The sequence below is a fragment of the Polypterus senegalus genome, chromosome 3, assembly GCF_016835505.1.
Source record: "Polypterus senegalus isolate Bchr_013 chromosome 3, ASM1683550v1, whole genome shotgun sequence".
Taxonomy (NCBI): Eukaryota; Metazoa; Chordata; class Cladistia; order Polypteriformes; family Polypteridae; genus Polypterus; species Polypterus senegalus.
This window is the reverse complement of record NC_053156.1, coordinates 272499627-272514412: the sequence shown is the minus strand read 5'-3', so window position 1 is coordinate 272514412 and position 14786 is coordinate 272499627. Positions and strand designations below refer to the sequence as shown.

General features: G+C 38.1%; 2 protein-coding genes across 3 annotated transcripts in view; both read left to right on the top strand.

The window, feature by feature from the left end:
- Positions 1-11060, top strand: part of LOC120526178 (sodium- and chloride-dependent GABA transporter 2-like) — a 33313-nt gene extending 22253 nt beyond the window's left edge. For both annotated transcript variants that reach the window (XM_039749199.1, XM_039749198.1), the window contains 2 exons: positions 4408-4578; positions 10459-11060. In XM_039749199.1, the coding sequence (XP_039605133.1) occupies positions 4408-4578; positions 10459-10599 (312 nt within the window). In that variant the 3' untranslated portion in view covers positions 10600-11060. The remainder of the gene's footprint in view (positions 1-4407; positions 4579-10458) is intronic.
- A 2430-nt stretch (positions 11061-13490) lies between these two features.
- The window catches only part of LOC120526176 (sodium- and chloride-dependent GABA transporter 2-like), a 42127-nt gene continuing 40831 nt past the window's right edge, over positions 13491-14786 (top strand). Inside the window, exon 1 of the mRNA XM_039749197.1 lies at positions 13491-13705. Within this exon, the coding sequence (XP_039605131.1) occupies positions 13543-13705 (163 nt within the window). The 5' untranslated portion in view covers positions 13491-13542. The remainder of the gene's footprint in view (positions 13706-14786) is intronic.

Here is a 14786-nt window from a genome sequence, read left to right as displayed (position 1 = left end):
ATTTCGACACCAAGGTTCTCTTATGGGTATTCAGAGATTTTTATCCAGTCCGGTTTTCTCCCACAGTCCAAAGATATGCAGGTTAGGTGCATTGCCAATTCTAAATTGTCCCGAGTGTGTGCTTGGTGTGTGGGTGTGTGTGTGCATCCTGCCTGGGGTTTGTTTTCTGCCTTGCGCCCTGTGTTGGCTGGGATTGGCTCCAGCAGACCCCCGTGACCCTGTAGTTAGGATATAGTGGGTTGGATAATGGATGGATGGATGGATATTGTTAATGTGGTGCACACCCAAGACACATTGCCCTGTGAGGCTGGACCAAAAAGGGGTATTAAGTGAAAACCCTCACAAAAAAAAATGTTAACATAAATCCAGGAGATACTTGATACTGTATGTAGACTTGTACTGTAGTTTGTCTTAAAGCCCCTCAGGAGATTTTATTATCTGTCCATTTCATTTGTAAGAACTTGTTTCTCTTGTTTATTTTTTTTTTTCTTGTGATTGCCACCGCCATTGCTATTTGGTGTTGCTGTTTGTATGGCTGTGGCCACATTGTTTATGGTTTTTATGCCTGTTGTTGGTTACATGACAAGAAACTGACCTGACATTTTATGTTATCCCACCTATCTAAGATGGTGGTGTATAGCTTCTGCTATCTATGCATCAGATCCTTTTCTTAAAACAAAAACCAAAGAGGAGAGTTAGTTAGGTTCAATTATGACAAGCTAGTGTGAGGACTTCCCCAACTATGATTGTTACTTTTTTGTATTGGCTTTGAGAGCTTCTTTTGATTTTGAGCTTGAACCTACAAAGGTTTTTGTCCTATAGTTTCCTTAAGTCTTTTCCTATTGTTCCTTTTATTCCCTTTCTTTTCTGGAAATCATACCAAATACAACCAAAATGGAGTATACAGTAAAATCAGTTTTTTAAGTTTACAGGTTTGGGAATAAAACTTGACAAATGTAGTTAAACAAGTAAAACATTGTTTTCTTATGTTGTTCTATCTTCATAATTAACTCTAATATGTAAACCAAGAATGTAATTTTAGGTACTTCTTGCCAAACCAAACAATCCAAAGCAGTTCTTTGGTTCTCAAAGTGACTGAGATTATTATTTTAGTCATGGAAGCCAAACCAATGAGTAATCGAGTCGGCTGAGGACTTTTATACTTCACCCTTAACTTGACTGGATATTTGTATATTTCTTTATCTCAGTGACTACAACTATGAAGAAGCATCTGTTTTAAGTATAAATTTATTTCTTAATTTACTTAGATGTTTAATTTATATTGTCAGTCACATGAAGACTTATTGGCCACTTAATTGGGTCCACATGTTTGCACTTATAAATGGCCTGCTAATCCAATAAGTAAGTCATGTGATGGCATCTGAACATATACTCAATGGGCAATACACTCTTAGGACCGCTCTAGTAATACTGGTTAGGTTCTACACTTGCTCTCAAAACAGCCTCTGCTCTTTGTGACATGGATTCTAAAAGATACTGGAAACATTCCTCTGAGATTCTGGTCCTTGTTGACATGATTGCATCATACAATCTCTGCAGATTTGCCAGCTTCGCATTACTGCAATGAATCTCTTGTTCTGCTTCATCCCAAAGAGGTTCTACTAGATTCTGAACTGAAGAACACTGAACTCATTGTCATATTCATGAAATCAGTCTGAGATGACTTTTGCTTTATGAGATTGTGCATTATCATGCTGGAAGTAGCCTTTAAAAGATGAATAAATTGTGGCCATGAAAGAATGCTAATGGTCAGCAGAAATCCTCAAATTGTCTCTGGTATTCAAATGATGATTGATTGGTATTAACGGGTAGTGCAGCATGGAAACACTCCCCACACCATTACACCACCACCAGCAGCCTGGACTGTTGACTCAAGGCAGACTGGGTGTATAGATTCATGCTGTTGGCACCAAATCCTGATCCTACCATTGGGTAACTAAACAGAAATTGAGATTTATTGGACCAGGCTACATCTTTGCAGTCTTCAGCTGTCTAGTTTTGGTGAACCTGTGCCCTCCTGTGTTGTGCATTGTGAGATGCTTTTCTGCTCACCACAGTTGTACAAGTGGATGTCTGACTTTCTGTCAGCTCAAACCAGTCTGTCTTTCATTATCCTCTGATCTCTCTCATCAAGGCATTTCCATCCACACAATGCCCACTCACTGGCTGTTTTATGTTTTTCTCACCATTCTCAGTAAACTCTAGAGACTGTTGTGTGTGAAAATCTGAGAAATACTCAAATCAGTCCATCTGACACTAATAATCACGCCATAGTTGAATTCTCTAAGATCACATTTCATTCCAATTCATATTTTTGATGGAAACGTTACTTGAAGCTCGTTACCTGTATCTCTGTATGATTTTATGCGCTGTACTGGTGCCACATGCTTGGCTGATTTGGTAATTGTACAGATAAGCAGGTAAACAGGAGTTCTGAATAGTTTTCTCAGTGAGTGTATGTAACATGCTGACACAGCCTATAAGTTTAGTTGTTCAACCAACTTTAGAAGCATTATTTAACAGATTTTGATCAATTTAGAATGTAACATTGTATCTAAACATTTTTGCTGACCTTTATTATCATAGTTTACCTTTTTAAAAATGAATATTCAGCAGCATAATGTTCCATGGCATAAAGTGCACAATATCTCAAGCTGCTTCTTCATCCATGAGGGGGACTCCAATGGGGCTCAGATCTCAAACTAATAGGACGCCTTTGGCATGAGATGAAATGTGAGGTTCAAAGCAAAGATGTGTAGTCAAAAAAATCATAGGAACTGCATGATTCTGTTGAGCCAGCAAGAACCAAAATCCATAAGGCACATGTTAATCACACCTTGCTGATTTTGTTCTAAAGGCAATGACCGTTCTATCTGATACAAAATATGTGGACCTCATCATTTTTTACCAACTAACAGTACATATTCTACTAGTGAAATTATTATGTTCCTTATGTTCCTAATGATATTCTTAACAAACTAACATCCAATATCTTGTTACATAATCTTTCTGTTTTTCAAAGCACATCCTATAGTGTCAGGCAGAGTGTGTTAACGCCCCCAGGCCTTTTTTATGTCTTCTGGGTTTGCTTAAAGTGTTTTTGTATGTTTATTGAGATTGCGTATTTTAGGTTAAAAACATTTTATTTATTATTTGATTTCTGTGTGTAATGTGTTTTTTTGATAACTCCCTTGTGTTCTTTCGGTGGTACTCCAAAGGGTGGGGCCACCCCAGGCATCACCTCTTTTGAGACTTCTCTTTGGTTATTTAAACGCTGGAAAAATGTAACTCAGGACTATAGTTGCATTGCATTTGGAAGGAGTCTTTGTAAGTTTTATTGTGTGTTTGGATCTTATGTTCTGTTTATTGGATTCTCCCTTTAGATTATATTTTTGGGACCTGTTCGCTTAGGATGGCCTTTTAGACAACTCTTCCTTACTCTTTTTGAGCATTTCTTGTAACTTTTTCTATTTTGTTAAATAAATATTTTTTACAAAGATTTGGATGAAACTTGTTTCTATGCAAGCTGGGGTTTCTCACAGTTTTCCATTTTATAAGAAATTTTTGACATCCAGTTTTCCCATTTCGGACCTAGCCAGGTCAAAGCTGGTAGGTAGATGCTGAAGCAGGCTGGATTGGGTCAAGTCTCTTCTGGGCAGGTTGGAGAAGGTCCTGGTCATTCCTCCAAATACAATGCACTATAGTCCTGAGTTACATTTTTCCAGGGTTTAAATAACCAATGAGAAGTCTCAGAAGTGGTGATGCCAGGAGTGACCCCACCCTTTGGCGTACCACCCAATGAACATAAGGGAAATATCAAAACACCACATTACACAAAGAGATCAAATAATAAATAGAATATTTTTAACCTAAAATGCAAAATTTCAATAAGCATACAAAAAAACGCTTTAAGCGAAGCCAGAAGACATAAATAAGGCCAGGGGGCACACTTTTTCTGGTATTTTAGAGGCCTTACACTACCAGCATCCAACTGAGAAGCTAAAGTAACATCTCCAGTGCATATTAATGGAGTAGAAAAAAGGCAAAAGTTAATAATAATTCTTTACATTTACTGTATATAGCGCTTTTCTCACTACTCAAAGTGCTCAGCAATTGCAGGTTAAGGGCCTGTAAAGTCTTACTTTGTAGTGTTTTGACTTTTTAACAATGCTGCAGGTAATCCACATGTGTTGCTGCTATAACTTACCTTTGATCTTATTAACATTGTACATAATTATTTTATTCTCCTAACTGGCCTACAAATGTTATGTTCAGCCACTTAAATCAAAAGAAATGTGTTGCAAATCCATTAAAGTGAAGTGGTTTCAGTTATATCTTTTTCAGAATGCAATTAAGTCGGCCTGACCTATAACTTTCCATATGCAGGGCACATTTGTCTTCTCTGTCATCAAGTACACCCCACTCAAGATGAACAACTCGTATGTGTACCCAGCTTGGGGGTATGCTTTGGGATGGTTTATCGCTCTCTCCTCCATCATTTGCATTCCTCTCTGGATCATTTATCAAGTTTGGCAGGCCAAAGGTTCATTGCGGAAGGTATGGTAATACCTCTTACATATTCGTGTCATGTACTTTTTGTTGTGCCCTTACACTATTTATGATGTCCTGTAATTTCATTTTGCTTAATTGTCCAATGGTATTTCTTTAGTTTCGGTAAGATTCATATATTCTAAAGGTGGCCATTATGAGACAAAAAAATCTAAGTTATGGGTCTCCTCTAAAGCACTTTGAGCTACTGTTTGTATGAAAACGTGCTATATAAATAAATGTTGTTGTTGTGTTTGTTGTAAAGATCTGTAAGTAGCATACTGAATTTCCCTATAATTTCTTATCAAATCACTGTTCCTCAGTTTATTTTCACTTATGAGTCTCTATCTACCTGTCCTGTCTTTAGATAAGCAGGACCTCTGCTATATGTATCTACTGTTTCCAAAGGAGAAGGAAGAATATGGTAAAAAGGAATTGTACATAGAACAAAACCTATTGTTGATGCTGAGCTAGCTAAACTAGAAATATCTGTATTGCTTGTAAACACAATTTTAATATTATATTTATCCCTATGATTATTTTACAGTGCATCCAGAAAGTATTCAGAGCGCATCACTTTTTCCACATTTTGTTATGTTACAGCCTTATTCCAAAATGGATTAACTTCATTTTATTCCTCAGAATTCTACACACAACACCCCATAATGACAACGTGAGAAAAGTTTACTTGAGATTTTTGCAAATTTATTAAAAATAAAAAAATTGACAAATCACATGTACATAAGTATTCACAGCCTTTGCCATGAAGCTCAAAATTGAGCTCAGGTGCATCCTGTTTCACCTGATCATCCTTGAGCCGTTTCTGCAGCTGAATGGAGTCCACCTGTGGTAAATTCAGTTGATTGGACATGATTTGGAAAGGCACACACCTGTCTATGTAAGGTCCCACAGTTGACAGGTCATGTCAGAGCACAAACTAAGCATGAAGTCAAAGGAATTGTCTGTAGGCCTCCGAGACAGGATTGACAAATCTGGGGAAGGTTACAGAAAAATTTCTGCTGCTTTGAAAGTCCCAAAGAGCACAGTGGCCTCCATTATCCGTAAGTGGAGGAAGTTCGAAACCACCAGGACTCTTCCTAGAGCTGGCCGGCCATCTAAACTGAGCTAACGGGGGAGAAGGGCCTTAGTCAGGGAGGTGACCAAGAACCCGATGGTCACTCTGTCAGAGCTCCAGAGGTCCTCTGTGGAGAGAGGAGAACCTTCCAGAAGGACAACCATCTCTGCAGCAATCCACCAATCAGGTCTATATAACAGAGTGGCCAAACGGAAGCCACTCCTTAGTAAAAGGCACATGGCAGTCCACCTGGAGTTTGCCAAAAGGCACCTGAAGAACTCTCAGACCATGAGAAACAAAATTCTCTAGTCTGATGAGACAAACATTGAACTCTTTGGTGTGAATGCCAGGCGTCACGTTTGGAGGAAACCAGGCACCGCTCATCACCAGGCCAATACCATCCCTACAGTGAAGCATGGTGGTGGCAGCATCATGCTGTGGGGATGTTTTTCAGTGGCAGGAACTGGCAGACCAGTCAGGATAAAGGAAAAGATGACTGCAGCAATGTACAGAGACATCCTGGATGAAAACCTGCTTCAGAGCGCTCTTGACCTCAGACTGGGGCAACGGTTCATCTTTCAGCAGGACAACGACCCTAAGCAAAGGCTGTGAATACTTATGTACATATGATTTCTCAGTTTTTTTTATTTTTAATACATTTGCAAAAACATCGTTAACTTTTTTCACATTGTCTTTATCGGGTGTTGTGTGTAGAATTCTGAGGAAAAAAATTAATTTAATCCATTTTGGAATAAGGCTGTAACATAACAAAATGTATAAAAAGGGATGAGCTGTGAATACTTTCCGGATGCACTGTACATATAGCTTTCAGCTTTGTCTTACTGTGCTGTCATATTATTAAGTCAGCATGTGCTTTGTGTTCATGATGGCTCTTCCAATTGCAAAACTAAAATGCTCATTGTGAAGATATTAAATAAAAACAAAGCAACTCCAGTTCTCTAACACATTATTGTTCAGCAGAAGTGTATAAACCAATGTATACAATATCTCTATATATAATCTTCATTTGGATCTTGATCTTTGTTTGTCCGTGAATGAATTAGAAGAAGAAGCACTAGATGGCAGTAGAGAGACAGCTAAAACATAGGCATTGCATTAAGAATCTCCTCCAGGCTTATACTACTGAAGACTGTAGTACGCCAGTCACAACTCAAAACACAGACATTCAAACTAAACAAATTGTTGTGCTTTAAATTAACTAAAGAGATCTTCATTTAGATCTTGATCTTTGTTTGTCAGCGAATTCCACGCATGCGTAGACCACCTTCCAGTTTAGTACGTTGTTGTTACTCACGTAATGTCAATGTGCCGGAATAACGAAAGGGGTGGTGGACAGTGTTACGCTGGTTAGCTCCTGAGGCCTGGTTAGAGAATGAGATTATCGAAGATAAAAGGTACGTGCCTACGTAACATACAGTATGAATGAAAGAAAGACAGTGGGTAAAATGAATGACAACGTAACAGCACGTTCCGGAAATTATTATTGTTACGTTGTAGCCGGCAAGTGCTGTGCGTCTCACAGTTGTACCGTGACAGCCTGGATACCTATGTGTCCCCCTTTTATAACCATTGCTCCGTGTATATTGCCTTACTCTTTGAATTACCACAAAGCAACCTGCGAGATTGGAGAAAGGTTGAGAAGAGATCGTGAGAGGAAATGACAGCGTCGTGAAAACGAGAGGGACTGTGAACGGACAGAAGCAGAAATGCTCCTACACCACCACATAATTACGATTCGGACAGTGATTCCGAGTAGGCCGTTCCTATCGAATCAATATCTAAGGGTTTTCTTTTGTAATTTTGTTTCCCTTAAAAAAAATCATAATGCTGTGCGACGAAGGGCCCAGTGCACGACTGGCAGCCATGTTTAAACAGGGAGCCCTTCACAGACAACTTTAACATGCGCAACTTTGTTGTGCGCACATGGCTAGTGCCTTTATAATGCCTCACTGTGACTTTGACTGCTCTTTTCATCTATAGCCAAGTCAGAACTTTTACTTTCTTTTTAGTCATTTTTATGTGTATTTGATAAAGGGTTGGTTGTCTTCAATAATATAATAATATATATTGTTCTTCTTTACAAAAACAGAATCTATCTATCTATCTATCTATCTATCTATCTATCTATCTATCTATCTATCTATCTATCTATCTATCTATCTATCTATCTATCTATCATTAAATAGGATACAAACAACAAATTTGGTTACTCCGTACAGCTGAAAGGCTTAAATCATAATAAAAACACTCAACTATTTTAGGAATGGCTTCACCGAGTTCATAAAAGAACTGACTCAAAATCTATCTATCTATTGCAATAAAGAAACAAAACACAATTATAAAGGTTTAGGGTTTCCGGCCCTGTATACTGTAAAAGTTTGTAATAGGTCAGTGTTAGCATCCAAGCTTTACAACAGACAATTTAACAATGGTGGAAGGGAACAATTTATGAGGTGGGACGGGAAACAAACATATGGAATGCTGGGAAAGAACTGAAGTGATGTATGGGAGTCATGATGCCATCAGAGATGGACCAGAGGGAAGGAAGGAATGCGGAATTGGTAGTACGTGGTTAGGGAGTCCGGGCGTATTCATGGTGGCATTGCTTCAGTCTTTCTGTAGAGATAAAGAAAAAGAGGTTAGTACCCCACCTTTGCCCCTAGGCACTGTGACAGATTGGGGGCACTGTCATCCCCTTGAACCCTCTGATCAGACGGCAGACACCAGATATAAGTCCAAAAGTTGACTTTATTACAATTATAATGTGCACAAAGCACCGTCCACTCCACTATACTCATATAATAAACACAATACACAATAATACAATTCTCCACTCTCCCAGACGCGTTGCCACCCTGTCACCCAGCTCAGCTCAATGTCAGAGATCTCCCACAGTCCTTTTATGGTCCATAGCTTCTGATCCTGCAGTCCATGTGAATTCCCTATGTCCATGTAACTAGGACGTACTTCCGGGTTGTAGGTAAAATAGTCGTTGCTCCTCCCTGCAGCGCCTTCTAGCGGCCCCCGTGGTATCCAGCAGGGCTGTGGATAAAAATATCCATTGTCCATAATTCCCTGCTGGCATTCGGGGCACCTCCATGCTGCAGGGAGGGCTCCATCTGGCGGCCTGGGGGTATTGGCTGGAATGACTGGCCGGCCATATTCCACAGCACAATATACTATGCTGTGCGTCAGGTCTTTACGCGGCTCCCTCTGTGCACGTGCGTGACACTATCTATCTATATATCTATTATAGTGTATTTATTTTTTTGACCATTTTATCTAATTTATAAGTTACTAATGCAAACTGTCTTGAATTCCTAATTTTACATTCAGGGCACTGACTAGTTACATTCACTGTGAAGTTTAAAGCAGAATTAAAGTCCAAGTATGATTAAAGACATAAATAATATTTAGGCCTACTTTAAACATGCAGTCTCACTATTGACAGGATGAAGAAATGCATGAACAGATTAAGAATTTCAATGAAGTAATGAATGCATGCAGTTAACACGTGATGAATGAATGCAGTTAATATAAGAGGTTAAGACGTGTTCAGTGAAAACATGCAATGAAGGTGTTCAGTAATACAGATGTGAAGAAATAGTCCTATTGTCATTTGCATTGCATTATGAATGCTTTGAGTATGGTTTGACTTTGCTTTGAAACATACTCAAATATACGTTTTTTGCTTTCTTACTTCTTACAGAAATATCCCACTATTAACAATAGACAGATGTTTTTAATTGTACATATTGATTTATTTCATTCAATTTATTATACAATTCAAAAAAGAATAGCTCCACATTTTTATTCCAGGTGCTCTCGACTTACACAAATTTTGGCGTCTTGTCCTTCTTTGTATGTCATTTCCAATTGAAAGGAATCATAAATGATAATACAGTTTTTCAAGATTGTGCTGAATACACAGAGGAATGTTGATCAGTGTTGGGGAATGTTAACTTTAAAAGTATCTTAGTTACATTATTCATAACTTACAATGAAAATAAACTAAATATGTTATATTGTTACCTATTATAAAATGTAATGTACAGGTATAACAAAGTCTGTACTGTACTTGTGTTATCATGAAATTTGTGGGACTTACCAGGATGTTAATTAGGCTCATCTACTCTAACCCTAGAATATTAACACACACACAGAGGTATAAACACACATAGCGATCCAATTCAGTGTGACGAATGCAGAGAGATCTCCGGGCGTCCATCTATAGCCACGACCATGAGGAATGAAGAAAGATGATGATGTGAAAGCAGAGGTGCATCAGTGGCTGCATGCTCAACCAAAAATGTTTTTTGCTGATGGCATTAAAAAGTTTGTACGACGCCTGGAAAATTGCATCACAAAGGAAGGAGACTATGTTGAAAATTGATGTGATTTATTTTTGAAATTCTTAATAAATTTAGTTAAAAAAAAGTGTGGAAACTTTTTGAATATCCTTTGTAACACACTTAAGCAAATGCCCTCTTAACATACAATATATGCCATATTAATGGTTATAACTACTTACAAACATTGAATAATAATATTAGGTAGAATTTCACTTGTAATTATTTAACACTGTAAATAATAGTTGAAATGCCAACCAATTGTCCAACATTATGTGGATATTTGTCAAATGTCACCTCCTAGACAACAATCCTATCATATGCAAATGCACTTTGATTGTGTTTATGGCATCTTCTGTGATGGATGGTTGTTTATTTTCTTCTTGGGACATTGTTATCTCTTGGGTACACCTGAAACCATCTGTTTCTTTTCTTTTTTTTCAGCGTCTTCACTTTCTGCTTCTCCCTGCTGATGACCTACCAGTTCCTCAAAGGTCAAAGATGAGCTTACGTCAGCGTACCTTGAAATATTGTCAGTCTATCAGATGTACTGTGGAGGACACTGACTTCAGGGTGGCAGCCTAAATGAAATCCATGTCATTCTCACAAAAGACTTTGTCTTCCAGCTACCAGCATGACTTGGGCACTGAGATAATTTCTGTGTTTGTTAAAATGTGAAAAGCAAATCTATTTGTGCAAACACTTTAGGATATGTGGAATAGGTGGTGTTCATTTATATTTCAAAAAGTCTGTCACAGCAAAGACTAAAGAAAAAAGATGTTTTTTCTTTGACATTTATTGTAAACCATATTGAATAATAAAAAAAAAACAAGCATTTTCCTCTCCTTTATGAAGAATTTCTTACTGTTCCTAACAAACAGAGGACCAGACAGAAAACCACACAAAGAATTCCTACATTAGATGTTGACTTCTACATCTTCCTTAACCCAGCATTGTGAGTTCATTACTCCAAAACTAAGATACAGTTGCCAGAAGTAAAACAACAGCTACGCTTTTCTCTTCAATTTACAAGATGACTTTTGTGATATTACCCCTGAGCTAGCTCATACTTACGGTATCAATATATGCATGAGCTTATAGAATGTTAGCCACATAAAAAAGCAGAAAACTACACCTAATATGAGAAAAAGGGGAAGCTGTGAGGAAATATCCTCAGTGTCTCCAAAATTCAAGACATTATTCTACATTACAGGGTTGAGATATCTTCAGGAGCCTGGGTTCTGTTCTTTAATCTCTCACTTTAGTTTGCATGTTTTTCCGGGGTTCATGCAGATTATTTTAGCTATCATGGGCTAGTGTGTTTGTATGATGTTTTAACAAGATGAACAGTGCAAGATGGATATTGTATTTTTTTACTCTTTAATTAAATATATATATTTTTTTATCAGTATACTGCTGCCAGAGTATGTGAATTTCCCCTTGGGGATTAATAAAGTATCTATCTATCTATCTATCTATCTATCTATCTATCTATCTATCTATCTATCTATCTATCTATCTATCTATCTATCTATCTACTTGAATGTTCCAAAAGTCTGAAGGCAGATAAATGGTTTATGGAGTAGATGGAATTCAGCTGAGTGTAGTGGTCTAATTGGAAAGTACAAGAATGTAAAAGAACATACGGTTAATATACCATATTTGGGCATAATCATGCAAACTTATACAAATGAAAGAACAATCAAGACGAGAACAGGTCATTCAGTCCAACAAAACTCGCCAGTCCTATCCACTTAATTCTTCTAAAATAACAGCAATTTGAGTTTTCAAAGTCCCTGAAGTCCTATTGCACTACTTGGTAGCTTATTCCATGTGTCTGTGGTTCTCTGTGTAAAGAAAATTTTCCTAATTGTTGTGTGAAATTTATCCTTAACTAGTTTTCAACTGTGTCCCTGTGTTCTTAATGAACTTATTTTAAAGTAATAGTCTCAATTCATTTCATAATTTTAAACGCTTCAATTTGTCTCCTGTTAATCTTCTTTTTCTTAAACTGAAAAGGCTCAGCTCTTTTAATCGTTCATCATAACTCATCCCCTGTAGCCCTGGAATCAGCCTAGTCATTCTTTTCTGAACTTTCTGTAGCACTGCTATGTCCTTTTAGTAGCCTGGAGACCAAAACTGCACACAGTACTACAGATGAGGCCTCACCAGTGTGTTATAAAGCTTGAGCAGAACCTCCTTGGACTTGTACTCTACACATACAGGGTGCTATATAACCTGACATTCTGTTAGCCTTCTTAATGGTTTCTGAACACTGTCTGGCAGATGATAGTGTTGAGTCTACTATGATTCCTAAATCCTTCTCATAAGGTGGACTTTTGATTTGCAGACATCCCATTATGTATCCAAACCTAACATGTTTACTTCCCACATGTAATACTTTACATTTACTCACATTAAAGTCCATCTGTTACAAATCTGGCCAAGCCTGTATGTTGTTCAAGTCCCTCTGAAATGATACAATGGATTGAAGATTATCTACTAATCCACCTACTTTAGTATCATCTGCAACCTTAACCAGCTTGCTACTTGTATTCCTACTCAAATCACTTATAAATATTAAAAATAGCAGCAGTCCTAGTACTGACCCCTGTGGAACACCACACTTCACATCTTTCAATTCTGCTCTGCTTCCTGTGTTTCAGCCAATTCTGCACTCATCTACAAACATCACCCTGAACTCCCACTTATTTCAGTTTGATGCCCAACCTCTCATGTGGCACCTTATCAAATTCTTTCTAAAAGAGGTAAATAATATCATATGCACCACTGTGACCGTGTCCTTTTGTTGCTTCCTCACAGCATTCCAGCATGTTAGTAAAACATGACTTCCCTCTTCTGAACCCATGCTGACTGTTCAGTAAAACTACTGTTCTTGCCATGCGTTGCTCAATCAGGGCAGTTCTAATAAATGGCTTTATGTTGTCACGCTTGGGTCACAAAGTTGCACTGGTTCAGTCAGGGTTTTCAAGATACAGAAACTTTATTAGAATAAAGCAAAATAAAGCATAATGAATATAGCAGAGGATGTCTTGGGGAAGAGACACAGTGAGACAACAGGACAGCCGCGGTGAGGTCTTTTGCAGAAAACGTGGCATGGCAGCAAGCAGCAGGCTAGCAGGTGATCTGCAAAGAGTAGATGAAGAGCTGTGTTTGTTTCCCATTGTATCACTGTATAAGAGCGGGTTTCGGAGGAACAGCCACAACCTCTTGGGACTGCATTCACTGTGTCCACAATGTTTTCTTTGGCTTGCTCTGCACATTGCTCAGCCTAGCATTGTTCTGTTCACATTTCCAGGCTGTTAAATAGTTTTGAACGCCTTCCATGGTGTCATAATCCTGAGAGTAATTCTATTTTAATTTCTTAGAAAAAGTACAAACTTTCAGCACAGTCCAAAGTACTTTAGCATTTTTTGGCTTGCTCAAAATCAAAGAAGCAGGTGGGTGTAAGATTAGCCAGTGCCTTGAACAAAGTCCCTCAACTTGGTTTATCCAGGATCAGTTGGAATGGAACACAAGCAGAAAGATCTCTCTACTTCAGAGGTGCAGAAAGTACTGGAGAGAGGACAATGGACGAACAAGAGGGAATTCATCCTGGCTGTGGCAGGAGAAATTATCGGGTTGGGCAACGTCTGGAGGTTCCCTTACCTCTGTTACAAAAATGGAGGAGGTAAGGCTTTCTTGTTTTGTGTTATAAAAAAAGTATCGTTTCTATTTATTGAACTGAGTCATATTGAAGCGCTTTATATAGACTGAATGTTCCAAAATAAGGGAGACACAAGTTGGTTTGTGATTTGTCTACTTACACACTCACAAGCTATAGTTTGCCCTGCATGCAGGCTATCTTCTTGCTGGTTTTATTCAGGAAACAGCAGTCCACAGAATATGTGAATACTTCAAAAATTCCACAAACAAAAAATGGACAGACTCACCTTTAATTCAGGTCTGATCTTACTAGATAGACCTCAAACAACCAGCCAACCTGTACTAGCCAAAAATGGCCTATGGCTCCTAAATAATAAAAGTCTCAAAATGTCCTAAAATTGAAGAAGAGGAAAACCAATAAACCTCTGGATCAAGAATAAACAAAGCAAAGTTTTCTATATTTAAAGATTTATTTAAAAGAATACAGCAAAATAAAGGTTTGCCAAAACATCAACCAGAAACAATACCTTAAAGAGATGGCAGGAATCAAAAGCCAGGAATCCAAAAGAGCTAAAAATCCAGAATGAAAATCAGCAATACTGAAGCTCTCCATTTATACTGCTGGGGCAGACCCCCAGCTTCATAATCAGGTGGCCCTGCCTCCTTGGGCTATATATGTTGGAGACAGGGAAGATGAAACTAACAAAGAAAAATAACACAAATAACAACCCTGACTGTACCATAACCGGCCGTGCATGTGATGCACAGATAGTGAAGTTTTGGGGTGCCATCACAATAGGGTATTTAAGTGTTAGAGTTACAGTAGGTGTGGTAGCTGGGTCTTCAGTGGTCCCTTACAGTGGTGGATGGTTGCTTATCGAGTAATTAGGGTTGATGGCAGCAGGACTGTTAGTCTGAAGAACTGAATGAAGGAGAGAGATAGTAAAGAGTATTTTTTGGGGGGCTGACTAATTTTGTTCTGCATTTACTTTAAAAAAAAAATATTATGGTGAATATTTCTTCGTTCAATGTGGAATTACACATTGTTCATTTAATCTGCAATGGCCCAAGTGTCTTTTCTTTTTATTTATTATGTTTGTTGTCTT